Below are 21260 nucleotides of genomic sequence, written 5' to 3'. Positions count from 1 at the left end.
TGTTGGTTTTTTGTTTTTTTTTTTTGATCTGCACTGCATGGCTTGTGGGATCTTAGTTCCCTGACCAGGGATCGAACTTGCATCCTTGGCAGTGAACATGTCTAACCACCGCCAGGGAAGTCCTTGATCCTCTTAAACACACAGCCCTCAGACTGTGGCTCCGAGCACAGCCCTAGAGCCAGCTGCCTGGATTCAAATCCCACTTCTACCCCTTAGCAGCTGGTGACCCTGGGCTACACATTTAGCTCCTCTGAGCCTCAGTTTCCTCACCCTGTAAACAGGGGTGGCCTCTGCACTGTGTCACTGTGAGGGCTACGTGGGAAGAATACAGAAGCTCAGGAGCAGCGCTGCTGTTTATTCTCATTAGAACCATCACTGTGGCGACTACCCCGCCAGCTGGGACACTGTAGACGTCCGGGGTTCTCCGCACACCTCATGCTCTACAGACACTCTGAAAGTGCACCCACGTGTGTGCGCGGATACACGGACACACCCACACACCCAGAAAAGCACATACGCAGCTGTAGAACTCTGCCCAAGCTCGCTTCTGTGCATTGTGGGGAAACCAAGGCCCGCACAACCTAACACCCCATCCAGACCCACATGACCCCATTGCTCGCTGAGACGGGCAGTGCCCATCCTTGCCACCAGCAGGACCTGAGCCCAAGACTGACCGTACAGCATGCCTGTGTCTGCTCCCCCAAATCTCACCCCCTTGGCTGGAATTCCCCAAAGTGAGGCTGACTCCTAGGACTAGGGGGGCAACTGAAGGTGAGAAAAACCTCCCAGATGGCTCAGCTGCACAACTCTGAGACCCCACTGGCCTACAGTCACCAGGAAGAGACTGGAAGGGCCCAGGTCCTAAACTCAGCCTCCTGACTTTAATTCTGGGCTTTCTCTCCACCCCACACACACCACCGCCATCTGTCCCCCTTCCTAGACTCTGCACCTCCCGAGGGCCCAGCCTGTTGTGTGCCTGATCTCTGATGCCTCTGGTCTCTGACACAGAGGCGCAGTAGGTGTGGAATGATGAGGCGATGAATGAATGAGAGAGGATCAAGGGAGCCCAGGCGGGTCCTGCTCCACCTCCTGCTTACCTGGTTCTGGTTCTGATGGGAACAGAGCCCGGGTCAGCAACATAGCCATGCTGCCCAAGCCCTGCCCTGGCTGAGCCTCCAACTCAGGCTGGCTAGGACCTCTCAGGGTGGGGGCTCATGGTCCTCATTTTTTGAGCCTCCAGTTTTCCAGTGCCCACGACAGGGCCAGGACATACAGTCTCAGGATCTCAGGTTAGAGACTGTCTCTTCTACACACTGGGATGGGGCCTGAAGACAATCCTGTCTGGAGCCACCTCCTGCAGGGCACCGGGGTCTCCTGCCCAGGCCTCCTGATCTGAGCACTCAGTGGAACCGGCCCTGCACCTGGCATCTCCCAGAGCCTTCCACGTGCAGGCCCCCACACGGGACAGTCGAGGGGAACACACGTGGGCCGTGAGCCCTCCAGCATCACTTCCTTGGCTCTCCCCAGTCCTCTGAGGGGACATGGACCCCAGTCAGCACCCAGGGTGAGTGGTGGAGCCACTTCCTGGGTCAGAGGTCAGTCTCTGCACCACACAGAGAAACCCGAGCAGGCCAGGGACCTTCTGCCTGTTCGGACACCCCGTATTTGCAAAAAAATAATAATAACTAGAATACCATGAGACGTGCTGTGGCCCCTCACCCCAGCATTTATGATGCAGCCACCACTAGGTCCCTCTCTGCCCATCCTGTCCTGTCCCTTAGGCCTCCCACACGAGAAGGCACCAGGGCAACCTGACCAGGTCCTCCCAGGGCTCCCAACATGCCGGCCCCTGTGCCCAGTTTAGGGTCCTTCCTGCCCTGGCTCCTTCCCTCCCCATCACTGTCCGACATCCTGGCTCTCAGAGCTCACCCTCAGCACAGAGCCCGCTCTGACCACAGCACACCCCCAGCTGCCCTCGCCCCACTTCAGCAAGCTCCTTCGCGACTCCAGGAGCCCTCTCCCCAGGTGTCCTCGCCCCTTCGTCTCACTCTTTTTCAAGGTGTGAATGTTTTCCAGCTCTGCCTCCACCCTGGGCTCTCCCCACTCCACATAGTCCTCTTGAGTGACGCCACCCACTCCTGCGGACTACGAGATCCCCAGACCCATATCTCTCACTGAGATCTCTTTCCTGGACCCCAGTTCCTCCACAGTGGACATCCCCCAGGTACCATGAGGTCATTGTGTCCAAATCTGAGTTGATGCTCCTTTTGAAACCACTCAGTGACAGTACCACTGCCCACCCAGAACGCCGGTGTCAGCAGCAACTCCCTTGGTCCTCTCCCCAACACCCCCAGGCTCCATCCACTCTGCCCCACATCCAGAGTCCCCACCCTGCTCCACGCCACCAGGGCGCTCTCCTGCTGGCGCCTGCCCTGTGGCCTTGCGCCTGCCCTGTGGCCTTGCACCTGCCCTGTGGCCTTGCACCTGCCCTGTGGCCTTCCTACTGATAGGTTTGTGCCCCTTCGATCCATTTTCCACACAGCAGCCAGAGGGACCCTTCAAAAGTATCAGTGTCATCCTGTCGCACCCCTGCTTAAAAGCCTGCCATGCCATGCCGTGCTACGTTGCTTCCACGGTGTTCGACTCTGCAACCTCATGAACTGCAGCCCGCCAGGCTCCTCTGTCCTCAGCGGCTCACCAAGCCTTCAGAATCCAGCCCCAAGGCCAAGGCCCTCCCAGACGGGGCCCCGGGACCCAGCTTGCAGCCTCGTCTGCTGCAACAAGCCGATCAGTGTCTGACTGCCACCTGTGGGCCTTTGCACACCCTGTCCCCATGCTCTGGGAGGTCTTTCTCCTGTTTTGTCACTTGGCTGACGCTGCCCCGAAGGCGACACTCCACTTAGAACCCTGCCCCCCACAGTCATGCTTGCAGACCCTTAAACCTGTCTCCCTTCATCACGGCTGCAAACAGTGGGTGCTAGCCGGCAGCCCCCAGGGAGCATACGGGAGCATTCTCAGCTGCACGCCAGGACTGCGGGCATCAGGGGTGGGGAGTGGGGTGCGAGCCCAGCCTTACCTGTCTCTGCGGGCCCGTGGGATCCGACTCTCTCCGTCGGGGGCGGGGTCCGGAGTGCAGTGGTGAGTGGGAAGGGCTGCCAGGTGTGGGGGGCTGTGATGTCTCTGACCGGCCATCAGCCTGGCTCAGCTGGGGTAGCGGGGGCTGGGCGGGTGTCAGCCGCAGGTCCTCCTCAGCCAGTGTGTGCATGCCACGTCCCCGGGGCCGGACTGCGGGCTCTGGCACTGGCCGCCGCCGCTCCTCGGCCTCCTCGGGCAGCGGCCGCAGCTCCTCGGGCTCCTCGTCTGTGGTGCCCGACGTGCTAGGCTCAGCCCCCGGGGGGAAGTCCTTCAGCTCCGTCTCCTTGTCGATGATGACCCACTCCTTGCTGTCGAAGTCCTCCTCCTCGGCCAGTGGCACCGAGCGGAAGGCGTTGCTCAGGGCCTCCTGTTCCACAGAGGCTGACACGTCCATGCGGCCGCTGGCCTGCCGGTCGGCGTGGCCTGTGTCCACTGACAGCATCTGGGCCGGCTGCGAGGAGCAGGCTTGGCGCGAGGGTGAGCCAGGCAGATCCATCCGTGACCTGCAAAGCCACCCAACGTGGGGCTCAGTGCCTGGCCTCTCTGGATCCCCAAGGACCCCAAGGTGGAGCCCTATGACTGGGACCTCCTGACTCTGCCCTTCTCCCACCCCGGGCCAGGCTCAGCCACCTCCTGGGTTGCCACCCTCCAACCTCAGTCCTTGCAAAGAGCTCATGCATTCATTCAACACACATTTTTGAATGCTTACTATGTTCCAGGAATCTAAACACGCAGTAAGTAAAATTCTTGGGCTCAAGGAACACTGTCCTCCAGAGCCCTCCCAGAAATTTGGATCTTCCTAAAGATAACTTGATGCTTGCCCAGCAAGGGCTTCCACCCCACCCAGGCTTGCGCCCGATGTGCCCAAGACAAACACATCCACCTGGCCCTCGAGTGTGCTGATGGTTTTCTGGCCTCTTCTACCATCACCCTTCAGGCCTACCTGGCTGGTTGCACCACCTCCAATAAACACTCCCTTGACCGCCCCCTCCCCCCCCCCCACCAGCCCAGGACAAAGTCCGCACGCCTTAGTCTGGCATTCAAGGCCCCTGGCAGCCAGGCAGAGGCCCTGTTTCCCATTTCCCCTAGCCAGACCCATCTCAAAGTCATCTGCTCTTTCCTAAATTTTTCACACCTCTGTGCCTTTATAAATGCGACTCTCCGCACACGGCCTGCCCTTCCACCTTGGGCTGTCCACCCCAGCTTGGTGTCACCTCCTATAGGGAGCTGTTCCCTCCTGCATTGATGGGGGGCTAGTTTGCCCTGGCGGGGGACTAGTTTGCCCTTCCAGGGCTGCCTGTGTCCCCTCACGTCACAGCACGTGTGTGTTTATGAGTCTGCCGCCCCAGGAGGTGATGAGTTCTGCCAGTCAGGGGCTGGGTCCCCTCTGGCTTTTGCCTCTGGGACACTGATTCTACCTGGGGACATCTCTTTCGTTGTTATCTTAACCTGTGCTGTGAATCTCAGGTGGCTTGCTGAGGTTCTCAACTGGGGTTTACTGGCCCCAAGGTGAGGATATTCCTCAGGAATGCTACACAAGGAAGAACTGTCCTCCCTCACATTCCAGGGTGCCCTGCTGAGAACGGCAGAGAACTCACTCACACTCAGGCTGTGGGCAGGGGGCTGACTGCCATCCTCCTCCCAGCATCGAGCCTGTGAGGGGAGTGGTACAGATCAAAGCCTCCTGTCGGCCTTTCTCAGCATCCTTCCACCCTGGCCTATGTGAGTCCTGCCAACACTAATCTGCACAGCATTTTTATCGATTTGTTCATAAACTTAAAAAAAAAACAAAGGAAGGTCACCGGGTCTTACATTCATACTCCCATTTAAGTGGCTGACGTCACTTAAGAGCATGGCTTGTTTTGATGGACATGAAGGAGAGAGAGGCTGAAGATGGGGTTGGGGGTGGTTGAAGCAAGCAGGGCGGGGCACACCCTGATCCCATCTGCTTCATACACTCTCCTGCTCCCTCGTGCCCCAGAGCCCCCCAACCCTCTGCCCTGCTTGAGATCCTGGCCCTTCCCTTCCAGAAAATCTCCCCTTGACCCTCTCCTCTCCTGAAACAAGGGTTCACTCCGGGTCAGACCAAGGTGCTCTCCAGGACTGTCTTTGCTCAGGGCATCTCCCACCTCCCTCCTCCACTCATCTCCCTTCCAAACTGCCCTTCCTCACTCCTCCCTGTTTCCTGAACCCTCAGGGCGACTGGGAGGAAAATGCGGTCTTCTATCCGGGGATTCAACCTGTGAGAGTGTGAGTGTCTGTGGATATGAGTGTGTGTGTGAGAGCTGACGGCTCCCTCTGGACAGGGCCTGCGTCCCCCTGTCCTGGGGTCACCAGAGGGACTGGCACACGACTGTCCTGTCTCGAGCACCCCAGAGGGGCGCTGTGCCCGTCCCGGAGGTGGAGTGCAGTTTGAGGCAGAATCCAGTTTGGGGCTCTGGATTCTGGGCCTCGGGCAGCGACTCCTTTCCTGGTGTAGAGAAGGCCCCTGCCTCGCTGTAAAGCCCCTAAACCAAGGGAGGTGGGGTCGTCTCTCCACCCGAGGTAGTCTCACCCACCAGATGAGGATCCACCCCGGTCCCTGGGCCACCGAGCTCCACCAGCCACTCTCATCCCACATCCTAAAGGCTCACCTTGGCTCTCAACACTCCCTCACATCAACCAGGTCCCTCCTCCCTCCCTGACATTCAGACTCCCAAGCCCTGATCCCCAGAGCTTGGTCTGTCTCCTCCTCAAACACCCCCAACACCCGCTGAATCTTCTCCAGGCCCCTCCCCTGGAGCTGGAGGAAGCTTCCCCAGCTGCTCCTCTGTAATTAGTCCCTAGGGAAAAACGTTCTGGAAGCACGCCCACCTACCATCTCAGCCTTCTCCTCCTCCTATGCCTGTCCCGGACCCCACACCCCTTCGTGGCCTAAGCTGGGCCCTCTACACCCCCACCCCCTCTCCAGGGCTGGTCACTGCTAACCAAGTCCCCAATCCCAAGAGTAAATCTCATAACCCTTCCAGGGTCCCCCACCTCTGCCTGGAAATTACCCTTCCTCCAGACCAGCTGTGGGAAGCTGATGGGGGGGTGCCAGGGACCCCGGACCACACCCCTGGCTCCAGACTCACCTCCTGTCATGCAGCTCCACCCGCCCATCCGCCGTGGACAGCCTCTCGGACTCGGGGCTGTTGACCCTCCGGTAGCGCAGAGAACGGACTGGGGTTGTCGGTGAGTCTGGGGGAGCCCGCACCGGGGAGCTGGGGACCCCCACACCACGGCTCTGCTCCTCCTCCACCACAGCGGGGGTCTGCAGGACAGGGGAGTCCCATGAGCTGATGGGGCGGCTGTGGGGCCATGGTTTTTTCGGGGCGAAGGAGGGAGTGGGAGGTCCAAGCACTGGGTGCCAGTGATTCTGGGAGGGCGCCAGGCCAAGGAGGCAGGGCGAGCAGGCAGGTGGCTGGGGAGAGGGAGCCACGGGTGGGGAGCAAGGGGGCAGGGGGAGAAGGCCACCCATGTCGCCCTCCCTGGCTGCAGTTACTTTTCCAATGTTGATCCGGAGTTTGTTCCGGTTGACATCCGTCTCCTCCCAGACTTCAGCCTCGGGACCCCCAGGGTGGGGGACAAGGTGGGGGCTGGGACCCAGTCCCTCAGGGGGCCGACCAGGCAGGATCGGGGGTGCATTCTCCTGGTCACTCAGGTGCTCGCCCTGTAACACGTCCTCGGTGTTCTCCCGGAGCAGGTCACCGGGCACTGGCGTCACGTTGACCACCCTGTGGAGGCCAGGAGGGGGCCGTGGGCAAGGCTGGTGGGGGGCTGCCCTCTCCTCTAGCCCTGGAGACCACCCACCACCCTTGGGCGGGGGCACAGGAGAGGTCCGGCAGGTTGGGGGCGTCCATAGGCCCATCTCCATCTCTGGTTCGTACACCCTCTGGGACCATGGTACCCTCAGGTGGCTCTGGTGGGCAGAGGCTTGGAGGCGGGCTACAGCACCACCTGTTTATTTAGGAGATTCGCTGCTTTGTGGCCCTGCCAGCTCCCTACTGCAGTTTGCTGGCCTGATTCCTCGAGACTAGGCATACATGCCTGCTAAGTTGTGTCAGTCATGTCTGACTCCATACGACCCCACGGACTGTAGCCCGCCAGGCTCCTCTGTCCATGGGATTCTCCAGGCAAGAATACAGGAGTGGGGAGCCATTTCCTTCTCCAGGGGATCTTCCCGACCCAGGGATAAAACCCGCGGGCAGGCGAGTTTCTTTACCACTAGCACCACCTGGGAAGCCCTAGAGATTAGGAAATGGGTCCAAAGAAAGAATCACTTTGGAGTTCCTCGAGCAACGTCGTCACAGAACTGGCACCACGTGTGCCGGCAAGTCCTGTCGAGTCTCCCCAGCAGGTCCCCTGGCTCACTCCTGGGATGGTGGGGCAGGGGGAGACCTTCTCACTCTGGCCCCTCCCTGGGCCACTCAGTCTCTGTGCTTTTCACTTGGATCTGAGTTCGCCGACTCATTGATTACAAACATCCTCAACTCAACTGAGAGCATTTTGAGGTCAGGGGCTATTAAATTTCTTTTCTGAGCCCTACAGGGGCTCAGAGCTGGAGCTCAAGACCTGGCCATGTGTGATCACCAAACTGTGGACCCCAGGGGAACTTCACTCAGGGATCCCTGCTCCCCAGAAAGGTCAAGAACTCCAAATAAGGATGTCCATTGCAGGCCCAGATTGAAGGTGGAGACGTGGTGGGACTTCCTGGGATTCAAGAGCCCCGCTTCTGAGCACTGAGAACAGGAGAGACAGCCAGGTGGTGTCCCGGTAGGAAGAGGAGGAGAGGGCTGGCTTCCCAGGTGACACCTAGGGGCAGGGGTCATTTGCCCCCCCCCACAGGGCCATCGCCCCTCCTGAGACTCACCCAAACATGGCTGCCGTCTGCCGGGTGTTCTGCTGGGGCGGGGTGGAGGTGCTCGTGGACAGGAGGGCGTCATTGCCCGCCTTCTCCCAGTCAAAGGCCTCGTTCTCGGCAATGCCCCGCTCCTTCATGCTGTTCTCAAACACTGACATGATCAACTGCAGGGGGTGGGGGTGGTGGGAGGACAGAGCGGTGACCCCGGGGGCTAGCCAGGAGGTGGGGGGCAGGTGCTGGGGTTGCAGAGGGGAAGACAGAGGCCTTCCAGGACAGGGAGGGGCCAAGAGGGGGCATTGGAAGGAGAAGGGCACATTGATTTTAAATGAAAACATGCACACGATATGCAAATCAGCATGCAAATTATCGTCTGGACTTCAGCTCCCCCCTGGCTGGACACGAGCCCTTGGAGATGTGTCCCGCTCATTCCTGTCCCCAGCCTCCTCTGCCATCGCCACCGGCTCCGCGGACACAGCAGCAGCAGCAGTTTCCCAAACCCACCACCTGGGGTCATACCTCTGCACAGAAAGCTTTGTCTGCCTGCAGTGCCCAGCCCACCGCTCTCTCCCATCTGAAGCCTTCCCTGATTCCCTCGCCCACACAGCCTCAGTCTGAACTGTTCACAGGCCTACCTGCCGCCTCTACATTTCTAGCAGCCAGCCACAGGGCTCAGCACAGGGTGTGCTGGAAGCTGTGGTCTGGGGGACCCCATGAGGCTCAGTTAGGACTAAGGGGCATGGTCTCCCGACTACCCGAGTAAGGGATCTCTGCCAACAACCGGGTCTCTGGGTTGAGGAGGTGGCAGTCCCCCAGACGTTCCCGCTCTGACTTAGCTCTTTCTCCAGACAGTTCTCTCTGCTAGCGGACCCTTTACTGTGGGCCCACTATGGTCCTGACACTATCCGTGCTCCTGAGGCGTGTGGCCATGCCTGGCAGATGGCAGGTCCTGGCAGAACACTGTTTCCCCCATTCTTTGATCAGGGTCAGCAGGTCCCATAGGAGTGTGGTGAGGGCACCTTGGAAAGAGCCCTGGACTTGGAGGCAAGTGTGCCTGAGCCCTGCCCTGCTCCTCACCAGGCAACCAGGCCTCAGTTTCCTCATCTGTGAAATGGGGACAATCATCCCACTTGGTCTCCTACAGAGTTTCGATGTAAAGTCCTCGAAAGCACTTGGTTTCATTAATGATTAAGTGCTGGGATAATAACATGAAGAACACGCAATGTCGCCAAAGGCTTGTTTTAAAGCTTAAATGAATTAAGTGAGGAAAAGTGCTGAGAGCAGGGTGAGCTCTTGATAAATCGGAACTGTGACTGCTGTTTACAAGAGCAGAGAACAGTTTCTTTCCTGCAGTTGGAAGAGCAGGGGAGGTGCTCGGGACGTAGCCGGCAGGGGCGTGGGGCCTCAGCAGGAGAGATGGTGCTGGAGACGGCCACCCACAGAGAAGGGGGTGCAGGAGCAGGCGGCAGGCTCCCACCTGGTAATCAGGCTTCGTGAAGTAGTCGAGGCTGGCGATGTGGTCCAGGAAGAGGTGGAACTCGGAGGGCATGTGCTTCAGCAGCATCCGGTGCTCATACTTCTCCTTGATCATCCCTACCTGCTCCTGGAGGCAGGAGGGCACCGGCAGATGGAGCCCCAGCTGCCCTCCCTGTCCTCGCCACCCCCAGGCCCAGCTGTACTGGCCTTACCTTGTCCTTGATCTTCCTCCAAGGCAGCTGACCCACTGCAAACTCCACCAGCATGTAGAAAAGGGACCACAGGTCATCGTGGCGGCCCATCTCCTGGGGGTGGGGGTGCGGAGCGGGGTCACCCACAGCTCTCAGGTTCTTCTCTGGGAGTGGGGGCTGACCCTTCACTGAGGGACCCCAGTCAGGGTGCCTGTGGGCAGAGCTAGGGTCTCCCTGAAACCATGGCTCCACTCCTGACCCACCAACACACAGGATCCCTCAGTCAAAAGTTCTGTGTGAGTTTTCTCATCCTCCAGAGATTCGTGGTGGGGACAGAGAGGAGGGGATCCCCCAAGTAAGGAAGAAGGTGACGTCAAGGGGAGACACCAGGGGAGCCCTCCTCCAGAGTCTCTGGAGGGACAGTGTCCAGCCCCTGCCTCGGGCTCCTCTCCACCCCAACAGCTGCACACCCCACCCCTGACCTGTGCCTGTACCGTCTTACCTTCCCTAGTCCCGGCCCAGCCACTCACCCGGTTCTTGTGGGCATTGACCGAGGCATAGCGAACAGTCCCCCGAAACCCGGCCACATTCCGAGGCTGCAGAGGGGAGGACACCACCAGGAATGTCACCCGCTGTCCCTGACCATGGCCACATCTCAACCCTGCTTACCAAGCCTCCTCAGCCTACTCTAGCCCTGCCAGCCTCCCCCTCGGCCCCAACCCCATCCCCGCTCCGGATCACGTGGGTCAAGAGCAACCTGACCCACAAGCCCAGTCTTAAACCTGCCTCCTGTCCCTGCTTGATGCCCCTGCTCGTCTGCCCTTGACCGGAGTGGGCAGACAGACCACAGGGCGCGGAAGCACGGGGGAGAGGGAACGGGCTGCATGTGGATTCAGTGCTGAGTGACACTGAGGCCAGGCCTGTCTAGGCAGCTTCAGGAAAGGCTGGTGAAGGGTCCCCAGATCAGGGGCTGAGGTGAGGACGCCAGGATTCCGGTGAGCGGCGGTACTCACAGGCCGGACGTCCCCCGTGGTGTTGGTGTACTGCCGGGCCAGCCCGAAATCCAACATGTAGCACTTTCGGTAGGTGGAGGGCAGCCTGCCCATGGCAAAGTTTGACTGGGGGAAGACAGCAGCTGTGAGGCCACCTGTGGGCTCCAAGCCCACCTGGCCCACCTCAGGAGACACCAGAAACAGCTCTGGTGAGGGCCCCTCCACCCCTCCTCACACTCACATGAGAGGAAAACATCACCGTGAGCAGCAAGTCACGGACCCTCGTCTGAGGGGCAGGCGTGACCAGCCCCATGTTAGAGAGGAGGAAACTGAGGGCCAGCTGGGGGCTTCTCCCAGACCACACAGCAGGAGGTGGCCCAGCCGAGGCCGCCTGGCTTGGAACCCCCAGAACTCCCGGCAGGACCATGTGGCCCAGTGCAGCCGTCCTGCTTGGTGGCACCAGGCGGCCAGCATTGTCCTTGCTGTGTGACTTTGGGCCATTCAACCAACCTTTCTGGGCCTGTTTTCACTTTTTTTTTTAATTTGTTATTTATTTATTTGGGCCTTAGTTGCAGCGTGTGGAATCTAGTTCCCTGCCCAGGGATCAAACCAGGGCCCCCTGAACTGAGAGTGGAGAGTCTTAGCCACTGGACCACCAGGCAAGTCCCTCACCACTTTAAATGAGAGGTTTTTCCCCAGCACCAAGATCCAAGATGTCACAAAATTAGCTACTTGGAATCTCTTCCCAAACCCTAGCCCCTAGGTCCTCTTCCTCAATCCCTCCATCTTTCCCCAACCCCTTCACTTTTCCAGGTTCAAGGACTATTCAGGTCAGGGGTGAGAAAAGGGAAGAGGACAGAAGAGAGGGGATGCCATGGGCATGGCCAAGGGTGGGCAGAGGTGCTCCTGGGAGGCAGTGGGGACGAGGAGGCGGTGCTGGAGATGGAGAGCAGGAGGAGCAGACAGGCAGAAGAAGCTGTCCCCGCCCCAACCCCTGCTCTGGAGAAGAAACAGGGGGCCCAGGAAAGGGGAGAAGGTGGGGGGCGCTTCGGAGGAGGGGAGCACCCTCACCGGCTTGATGTCGCGGTGCAGGAAGCCCACAGAGTGGATGGCCTCGATGGACTCCAGGATCTGCTTGCCCAGCCGCAGCGTGGTGCTCAGCGTGAAGGTGCCCCGCGGCTGACTGCGGCGCAGGTCAGCCAGGTTCCGGCCCTGCGGTGAGGGTGGGGCCCTGCTCAGCTCCCATCCAGCAGTCCACCGCCACCGTGACACTCTGCCCAGCCTCGCCACCCCGCTAAGGCTCGTGCCCACTCCCCGCTCCTCCGGAGTCCACAGTCTCCATCCTACCCCAGGCGTCCCCACCAGATCTCTTGGGGGAGAGAGAGGGAGGCTGGGCCGTGGGGGCTCACCTGGAGCTGCATCACCACGTAGTTGAACTTCTCGTTCCGGCCACAGCCAATGAACCTGCACACGTGGTCTTTCCCTGAGGGGCACAGACAGGGCTCTCCCAACTCCCACTCCGTCTTCCCTACTTCCAGCCCTAAGGTGGGCTCCTGAGGAGCTCTTGATTCCTGGTCCCCCAGCCCTGGGCCCTGGCCACTTCTCCCACCTCCCCCTGCACCTTAAGCCCATCGTGATTCTTGGACTCGGGTCCCATAGCCCCTCACCCATCACCTACCAGCCCTGGGCTCCATCACCCCTCCCCTCCCCGCCTGCCCTGGACCCACACCTTGCAGCTTTTTGAGCACGGCCACCTCCATCTTGAGGACCTGCTTGGGTTGCTGGGCCGACTCCACCTTGAGAGCCACATTCTCCCTGGTCAGCAGGTCCATGGCCTCGTAGATCTCACCAAAGCCCCCGCCCCCGATCTTTTTGAGCTACAGAGACAGGGGAGAGGGGAAGAAGGGGCACGGGGACCAGGCTGAGTCTCCACCCAACCCACTGCTGGCTCACATCTTTCAGTGTCCTTGGAGGAGAGGATCCCCCACCCACCAGCGCTCCCCCCTCCTCTCCTAGTGCCAGAGACAGACAGCTCAGCAACTCCTCCCCTCAACACACACACACAGGGCCACACGTCACATGGGCAGGGGGGAAAGTTATGAGACCTGAGACTCCACAGAGAATGGAGACAAACCCAGGCAGGGTTCTGAAGAGATAATGGGCTGTTGTGAGCCATTTAAAGGACATAAATTCCATGCTCTCCCCATCCCCCACCTAGACTGAGCAGCCGCCATCCAGAAGCAAAACTAATTTCCAGAACCTCGCGGTTTCAGGTGGGTCCCCCAGGGAGGCCAGCCCTTTCTGGGGTTGGCAGTCTCCTGAAAGATGACACCAGGGGCAGAGAGCATCTTGAGGAGAGTGTCTGGAGGGGCAGGTACTCAGCAAAGGGTGTTCTCTGCCCACGTCACTCCTGAGGCCCGAGGTCAGATGCCCAAAACCAGGGTGAGTCTCCTCTCCCAGGGAACATGGTGGGGATGGAAGTTTGGAGAAAATCTGTGTTCCCAGGGAGCACTGCAGTGGATCTCTGACCCTCTGGGCCCCCCTCCTCCAGCATCCCCAGGCAGGGAGTGAGAAAAGACAGGGGAGAACTGTGAGAGAGGAAGAATTGGCCAGGGGAGATGAGCAAAGCTGAGTTAGAGGGCAGGATTAAAAGTCATTTCAAGTCAGGGGCCCAGGGCTCTTGGAGAGTGAGGATGCTGCTGGCAAAGATGGGGGAACAGGGGAGAAGGTGCTGAGTTCTAAGTGGGGACTTGTTTGGTGTAAGAAAGATGCACATGTTTCTGCCATCTTTCCTTGCCACCAAAATGATGTGCATGAAGGTTCTGGCTGGTGCTCTCAAGAGCATCAACAATGACAAAAAGAGAAGCAGATGCCAGGTTCTTATCAGGCTATGCTCTAGAGTCATCATCCAGTTTCCAACTGTGATGGTGAAGCATGGTTACAGTGGTGAGCTTGAAATCATCAGTGCTCACAGAGCTGGCAAAATTGTTGTGAACGTCATAGGTAGGTTAGACAAGTGTAGGGGGACCAGCCCCAGATTTGAGGAGCAACTCAAAGATCTAGAAAAATGGCAGAATAACCTGTTCCCGCTCCATCAGTGTGGTCTCATTGTACTGATAACCCCAGCTGGCATCATGAAATGTGAGGAAGCAAGACAAAAAACCACAGGAGGGAAAATCCTGAGATTCTTTTTCTAGGGTTGTAACACATCCAGGCAAATAAAATGCCTCACTAGGAAAAAAGAAAGAAAGAAAGAAAGAAAGCTGTACAGTTCCATTCTCACCTCCCAAGGAAGTCCATCCATCATGAATAGCCTGCTCTCTTTCTGAGCCCTTACTCCTGTCCTGTTGGCTTGTAACTGGCTTGTAACACAATAGCTGCAGCTGGGCTTCCTGACTCTGAGCCTCCCGCATCTCCGAACCCTCCCCCTGTAGCATTTACTCAGCACTCACATGCCCAATAAATGTTTAATGGTGGTTGAAACATGGGAACGGTGGAGGAAAGGGGGCAGGGCAGAGCTGAGGACTGGGAGTTCCCAGCGGGTCACAGTGGTAAGCACTCTAGAAAGAGAGAGGAGGATGTCCGGAAGATTGAGAAGACAAGTGGAAGGCTGGTTGGGTTCTTGTGCCCAAGAAAGAGGGTTGAGGAAGAACAGGGAGACACCAGGGTCCCTCTCTGCTTGAGATAAAAGGTAAGGTCAGGCTTCTAGAAGAATTTTGAACAGGAGGAAACAGAGGCCGGCTCAAGCGAACCCATGGCAGGTCTTCTGGGTAACGTTAAACTCAGGGGAGAGTCTAGTATCTTCTAGATTCCTTTATGGTTTTCTTTGTGGCAATATGGAGAAAAGGGCAAGGGAGAGGGTACAACCACCACCCTTCTGTTCTGTCTGCTCCTGACTCACAGATTTCATCTCAGCTCATCCCCAGAGGCTCTCAACAACTCACAGGAGCTGTCATTTTGCACAAAAGGAAAACTAAGGCGCAGAGAGTTAAGTCCCTTGCCCCAGTTCGCACTGCTAGTAAGTAGCAAAGCCAGGTTTCATTTAAATCCAGGCAATGGTAAATAACTCGCTTGCCAATGCAAGAGACCCGGGTTTGATCCCTGGGTCGGGAAGGTCCCATGGAGGAGGACATGGCAACCCACTCCAGTATTCTTGCCTGGAGAATCCCATGAACAGAGGAGCCTGTCGGGCTACGGTCCATAGGATCGCTAAGAGTCAGACACGACTGAAGCGACTTAGCACATGCAATCTAATGCAGAACCCATGCTCTTAACTGCAATTTTGTAGGAGCTGTTGACCATACTGGCATTAACAGTATGAGTGCTGAGACTCAAGCCCAGATTTGCCAGGTTCCAAAATGCTTGTTAGAGATGGTAAGGAGGGCTCGGGGCACCCAAGACATTTCTGACATCTACTCCCGAGTTTCCCAGGACACCAAAGGGTATTTCTCTACCACCTCCACTTCCAAACAGTGTTTCTCCTCTCTTAGTTCCCTACTCACCCCTACCCACCCATTACAGAACCTCTGGGGGCAGGAGAGTACACCGGGCACAGAGGCTAGTTCCCTAATAATACTTTTAGAAGGCCATGAAAATGTTCTAATTTCTTTTAAAGTCAGAAGGGGAATAAATAAACTTTTAGATAAAATTTTTGTTATATAATATTAATTTATTCCTTATTATAGCAGTGCAATCACACAATTGCAATTTTTAGTACTTTTTTATTTTTGAAGAGGCCAGTGGAGGCAAAACTGACTGCCCAAGCCCCACAAAAGTCACAGAACAGCTTTGCCCACTCCCAGTAACAGGAACATTCTCACAACTAGACCCTGTTCCTTCCCTCCCACATTTTTTCAGGAGCCCCTCCACTGCTGAAGGACCTCGATACAATAGGACACAATAGGACCAGCATTCACTTAGGAAAAAGGAAACCTGGTTTCTTGGGCCAGCTCTGGGTGACCCAGGATGAGTTTCTGCTTTTCTCCTTCTGTAAAATGAGTGGGACTATAATAGGTCACAATTATCCCTTGGATCTGTGATCTTGATTCTTGGAGAGGCTAATTCTTGGGAAATGAATGACATAGCTCTGTGACTGTTGCACCAGCAATCAGATAGACCTGGTTTCACCAGCCAGTCATGGGAACCTGGCAAGTTAGCTCATCTTTGTGTCTCAGTTTCCATGCCTGTGAAATGGGAATAATAATGGTATCTATCCCATAGGTTGTTGAGGTCAGGCATGTAAGAGACTTTACACATTGCCTGGCCACAGTACGTGCTCAAAATAAATGCTAAGTTTTTATTGTTATTATAGTTGTTTATTCTGATTCTGAGAGGCACCCCTCAAGAAGAAAGCTGTCATTTTTAAATACTCCACCTAGTGTCATGGACCCTCCTTTTCTCCTGGCATAGACCATCTGGGCAGCTTGTTCTTGGTTCCTGAGCTGTGCCTCACTCCTGGCCCTCATGGAGACTGGCTGAGGGGGTGCATCTGGCACCCCACCCTCTCTATTTCTCCAGGGTCCAGGGACGGAGTGAGGGGAAAGAGAGTTCACTTTGGCAAAGAGTAAGGGCTTGCTCCCTGTCCTCAGACCCGACCTCCACCACTTCTTTCCCCACTCATCTCCCACCCCCTCCCTCAAAAAGCACAGGAAAGTTCTAACCCAAACTCATTATGCTGGTGAACACCCTCTTCTTCTCACCTCTTCAGTGCAAAAGTCCTCCTGCCCCCAATCTGCCAGAAACTACCCTGAGCAGGACCTTCTGGGGCTGGGGTCTTGGAGGAACACGCCTCACTTTGTCAGACCCGCATTCCTTTGATTCCTGCCCTGGATCCTCCTCTCCTGATTTCTGTCCCCTCCCTTTCCCTCTCAAGAAGCCCCATCTGGGGCACAGACAGCCCATCCCCTTGTTCTCTGGCTTCCCTCGCTCCCTTCTCACCCCCTGCTCCGAGTCCCAGGGACTCCTCTGACAACTCGTTGCAGCTTTCGCCCTTCTCCCTGGGCCACCGGCAAACCAGCCCACGGGCGTTGTTGCCATGGTAACCTGCAGGGCAATCGGGCAGCCCCACTCTCCTTTCAACCCTGCACCTCTGGTGAGTTGAGCCCCCACCCTCTGTCCCGTGGTCAGGACTGTGCTTCCACTGCCGAGGGGCAAAGTTCGATCCCTCGTTGGGGAACTAAGATTCCCGCGTTACCAACAACAACAACAAATCAGTATTTCTACAGTAGGTCCCATTCAGCATACACTGCACAGCCTTTGCCTCGACCCTCACGCGTCTCCCTCCCATCCGAGGCCCAAAGCCCTGAGGAGGCTCAGACTACAATTCCCAGCAGGCCGAGCAGCCTGAAGTCCTGGGCTGGAGGAGCAAGGCACGCTGGGAGATGGAGTCTCGGCATGTTGCACCTGCCGCAGGAAGCCGTGAGGGGAGGAGGGTGGATGGAGAAGATGGAGTGCGGATGCGGTGGGAGCCGCCTGCAGGGCCTCTTTCCCCGAACCCAGGCTTTTCTATCCTCTGCGGAAGAGGAGGGGCTCACTCACTGCCCTTCTCCAAGGTCCAACAGAGAAAGAGCCCCCTCCCCCACCCCCGCCCTCTTCCCCTCCCTGAGCTCTGCAGCTCCCGCTCCGACATCCAACCAAGAGTTGTTTCAGGCTGGGCCCAACCAACATGACCTAGAGGGGAAAGGGGTGAGAGACGGCGGGGTTGGAGAGGGGGCACCGGGAGAAAGCGATGGTCCACAAGTGTAGGCAAAAGAACGACCTGCAAGCCATGTGCAAAGGAGCTCAGTGGCACCTCCCTCTTAGGGTAGGGCCGCCGCAGGCACCTGTTTTAACGGGACTCCAAGCCCTCCCCTTCCATCCTCCCCGCTCCCCTCCCTCTGCCTCGCCGGGTCACTCACTCACCACCTTCCAGCGATCCTTGACCACGTAGTTGGCCGGCAGGATGTCGGCCTGCTCCCCTCCCCCACTCATGTTGGTTTCGTCCTTAAGAGCGGCCGCTAGGCACTGCATTCGCCAGCCGGAGGGAGGGGTGTCCGCAGGGCCTGCCCTGAGGGGGCCATCTACCTGGGGAGTGGGGAGGGATTGTGAGGGAGGCGGGCTAGGACCCAGGACCCACTTGCAGATATGGAAGAGGCGACCCGTTCTCCTGGCTGGCATCCTTCCCTGGCCCACTGGGTAGATGCTCCAGGGGTCACTGGGGGAAGCATTGTGTAAAAACCCAGGTAGAAGTCCACAGATGCCGTTGAAGAGGAAAGAGATGCAAACTGTAGACTGGAGATGTGAAAGCCAGCAATGGGGACACATGTGATGGGGAAAGGAGAGGAAAATGATGTGTGAATAGGCTGTGGGGAAAGCGTTTCCCAGAGACAGATGCTGACAAACGTGGGGAAGACTTGCTAACTGAGGAGGACACAAGACTGGGATGGGTGCTTGAGCAGGGAGACCGGAGCCAAGAAGGCCCAGCTTGGGGATCCGATCTGTGGTCCCCACACCCACACATTTTCCATGCCGCACCGTGCCCGGGAAACTGTGCATCTGAGGCTCGTTGAAAGGGGAGACTTGCTGACCAAAGGGTGACCCAGGGAAGACCCACCCCACAATGACAGGGTGCCCTAATCGACCGTGGGAGAGATGATCATCTGAAAATGAGGTGCTACCCAACAGCCCCTTGAGGATGGTGCTGAGTGAGGAGGCTGCCACCATTCTCAGAGCTGAGCCCAAACCATGGTCACGGCCACGGGGGGTGAGAAGCAAGGATGTGAGCAATGGGGTGGACATCAGGCGATGGACTCAGATGTGGATTTTAGAGGTAAGGAGCCCTGTGGCCACTCAGAGGGAGAAAGGGAGCTAAACTGGGGGGAAGTGAGGAGAGTGGGGAAGTGGAAACAGTCTAAGAGAAGGCAGGAGAATGCTGGGCGGCAGGGGGTCTGGATGGCAGTGGACAAGAGAGCCTCTGCCCACACCTTTCTGTGTCAGCTCAGGAAGGAACACAGCTCTTGTCCCCTTTGGATAGGTAGAAGCTGGATATCAGGAGGAGTGCGAGGGCTGGGAAAGCCAGCCAGTGTTACCCAGGGAAATGTCACTGGTGCGCATGTGTGTGTCTGTGTGTGTACATTCTGTGTGAGTGTGTTTATGTCTTTGTGTGTCTTTCTGTGTGTGTGTGTGTCTATGTGTCTTTGTGTACATCTGTATCCATGTGTACTTATATATGCTTTGGTGTCTGCCAGTGGGTGAGGTGCCTCTGTGTAGACAGGGGCCAAAAGAGATGGCTTTTTGAGATCTCTGCCAACCCAGTACAGGAATGGATCTTTTCCTCTCTTCTTTCCCTCTACACTTTTCATAAGCACATGGCTCTGCCCTCCCAGGGACCCTGGACAGTCACAGATGGAAGGAAGTTCCTCAGGCTGGGTATGGTGGGGGATGTGGAGAGGAGGAAAGTGCCTAGGATACCTATGGATGGGGCAGGAACTCCATGAGTCTCAGTTCACTTGGGATGGACTCATTGCCCAGGGCTCCTGTGTCTGGCCATCCAGGCAGCGTGGGGTAGTGAAGGTGGGGAAACCATCTTCAACAGGTCATGGTGTGCCATGAGGGATCTACAGGGGGAGGAACATTGCCACTCTTTTTCTGCCAAATGACTCAGCTGACTGTTTCCTCCAATCCACGCAACTTCAGAGTGTCAGGACTGGGGATATCAAATAGGCTTCTGCCTTCCTTCTGCCAAGTGGCAAATGGGGCATCAGGTATTCAGAGGGCAATGGGGGCAATGGCAGGAGGGGGAGGGATGGGGCAATCTGGAATAAAGGTGGAGGAGACAGGTGGAGGGCAAGATTGAAGAAGCAATTGAACCAGGAGGGAGGGAGCCTTAAGGAACTAAGCAGGGTGACCTCAGGTGGGCCCTCCGAGTCCTGTGATGGTGGATTCTACAGACTGAAGAGGATGATGTGAGTCCTGATCCCATTCTATAGATGGGCAGGCAAAGAAGGAACAGGTGAGGTGGGAAAAGGTGGAGTGGAGGCAAGTGGATAAATGAGGGTTCCCTGCCTCTCCCTGCCTGCCAGCCTCCCCTCTCTGCTTCAGAGGACTGCACTCAGCCCAGGCTAAGGTGGGATGACCCAACACAAGGAACTGACCTACCCCATGATTGCCCCCTCAGGACCCTTTAGTGTATAGAGGCATACATGTGTTGTGAGAGAGGGCTTGTGGAGGAGGTTTTATGAGTATCTGTCAGCGACTGTGTGTGTATGAGAGAGTGGGACCAGTGATGTGTGTGTGTGGTGGGGGGTGTACCCAGGTGGCTGGGAGCTCATCATGGCATATGCACATATAGGTGTTGATGTGCACCTGTGCAAGGTGTAAGCCAGGTGTGCGTAGGAATGTGGGAGCCCAGGTAGAGAGAAGTGTGGGAGATCGGTGAGGAGTAATGGGAACAGGTGCAGAGAAGTGTGGAAGGGGGCAGAGGGGAACGGAAGGGACAAGGGGAGACAGGATCAGAGGGGGTACACCGGATAGAGACAGGTGAAGGATAAGCATGACAGGTGAGGAGGGGACAGGACTATGAGAGGGGCTCCCGGGCACAGTCCAGGGGTGAGGAAGTAGGTAAGGAGGCTGCTGGGAGGAACCGAGGGACTGGGGACAAGGGAGAGGGGTCATGGAGACAGCGGAGAGGACTGTCAGGAGTGCCAGGAGAGTGAAGCCGTAGGGACCGTGACTGGCAGAGCAGCGGGGGACAGCACCCCGGGAGCACAGGCTGGAGAGCGTGGGTAAGTGCGGGCGGCGGGGCGCCGTTCCAGGCCTCGGGATGCGGCCCAGGCTGTGTAGGCCAACGTCCCAGCTCGGGTGGAGACGGAGACAGAGCCGGCACAGGGAGGGGGAGCTGGAGAAGGCTGCACTGGGAGCTGGGCCAGGCCGAGGCCCGATGGGTCCCCAGAAGGAGCCCCCTCCCCGACCCCCGCCCGGCCCGCCGGCCGCGCCCCGCCCCGCCTCGCCTCGCCTCGCCTCACCTGCTCTGTGCCCGCTGCGGCTGCGGCTGCGGCGGCGGAGGCAGCGGCTCGGGGCGGCGCATCCCCCGGGGCCGGGGCGGAGCTGGGACGGGGGCGGCTCAGTGCGGCGCTGGGTGGCCCGCTCCCTCGGGCGGCGGTGGCGGCGGCCTCCCGACCGGGACCATCCCGGCCCGGTCCGGCCCGGCCCCGATCCTTCTCGGGCGACAGCGGCGGCAGCAGCAGAGCGGGGAGCTGCCCACAATGCACTGCGCCGCCAGCATCAGCACCAGCCCTGACATCACCTCCTCACCGCCCCAGGCTCTTACATCATCGTCCTTGCTCTGACATCACAGTCCACTCTGCTCCTTTCTCCCCTACTGCGACTCTACGACTCTCTCTCGGATCGAACTGCTCCGACTCCTAAGGTTCTGCTCACTGGCCTCTGCCATTCACTTGACCTCCACCCCCCAGTAGTGCCGTCATTCTTTACCTGTCCCCACAAACCTCACCTGTCCCCATCACCCTTTATCTTCCCCACTCCCAGCGTGTCCCTATCACTCCTCACTTGTTTCCATCAGCCTCAACTGCTTCTCCCACAACATCTTCC

General features: G+C 57.9%; 1 protein-coding gene across 1 annotated transcript in view; it reads right to left on the bottom strand.

Moving 5' to 3' along the window:
• TTBK1 (tau tubulin kinase 1) overlaps positions 1–20923 on the bottom strand; it is a 41624-nt gene extending 20701 nt beyond the window's left edge. Inside the window, exons 1-13 of the mRNA XM_027959193.3 lie at positions 20675–20923; positions 17574–17735; positions 12403–12550; positions 12083–12156; positions 11745–11885; positions 10695–10799; positions 10212–10277; positions 9703–9795; positions 9492–9617; positions 8027–8181; positions 6659–6890; positions 6249–6427; positions 3077–3638 (exon numbers count right to left, since the gene is read on the bottom strand). Coding sequence (XP_027814994.1) covers positions 3077–3638; positions 6249–6427; positions 6659–6890; positions 8027–8181; positions 9492–9617; positions 9703–9795; positions 10212–10277; positions 10695–10799; positions 11745–11885; positions 12083–12156; positions 12403–12550; positions 17574–17681 — 1989 coding nt within the window. The 5' untranslated portion in view covers positions 17682–17735; positions 20675–20923. The remainder of the gene's footprint in view (positions 1–3076; positions 3639–6248; positions 6428–6658; positions 6891–8026; positions 8182–9491; positions 9618–9702; positions 9796–10211; positions 10278–10694; positions 10800–11744; positions 11886–12082; positions 12157–12402; positions 12551–17573; positions 17736–20674) is intronic.
• Between the last annotated feature and the right edge of the window lie 337 nt (positions 20924–21260).

Source organism: Ovis aries, chromosome 20, assembly GCF_016772045.2.
Source record: "Ovis aries strain OAR_USU_Benz2616 breed Rambouillet chromosome 20, ARS-UI_Ramb_v3.0, whole genome shotgun sequence".
In the NCBI taxonomy this organism is placed as follows: domain Eukaryota; kingdom Metazoa; phylum Chordata; class Mammalia; order Artiodactyla; family Bovidae; genus Ovis; species Ovis aries.
Note: the sequence above shows the minus strand (reverse complement) of the source record. Positions and strands in the feature narration are given on the sequence as shown.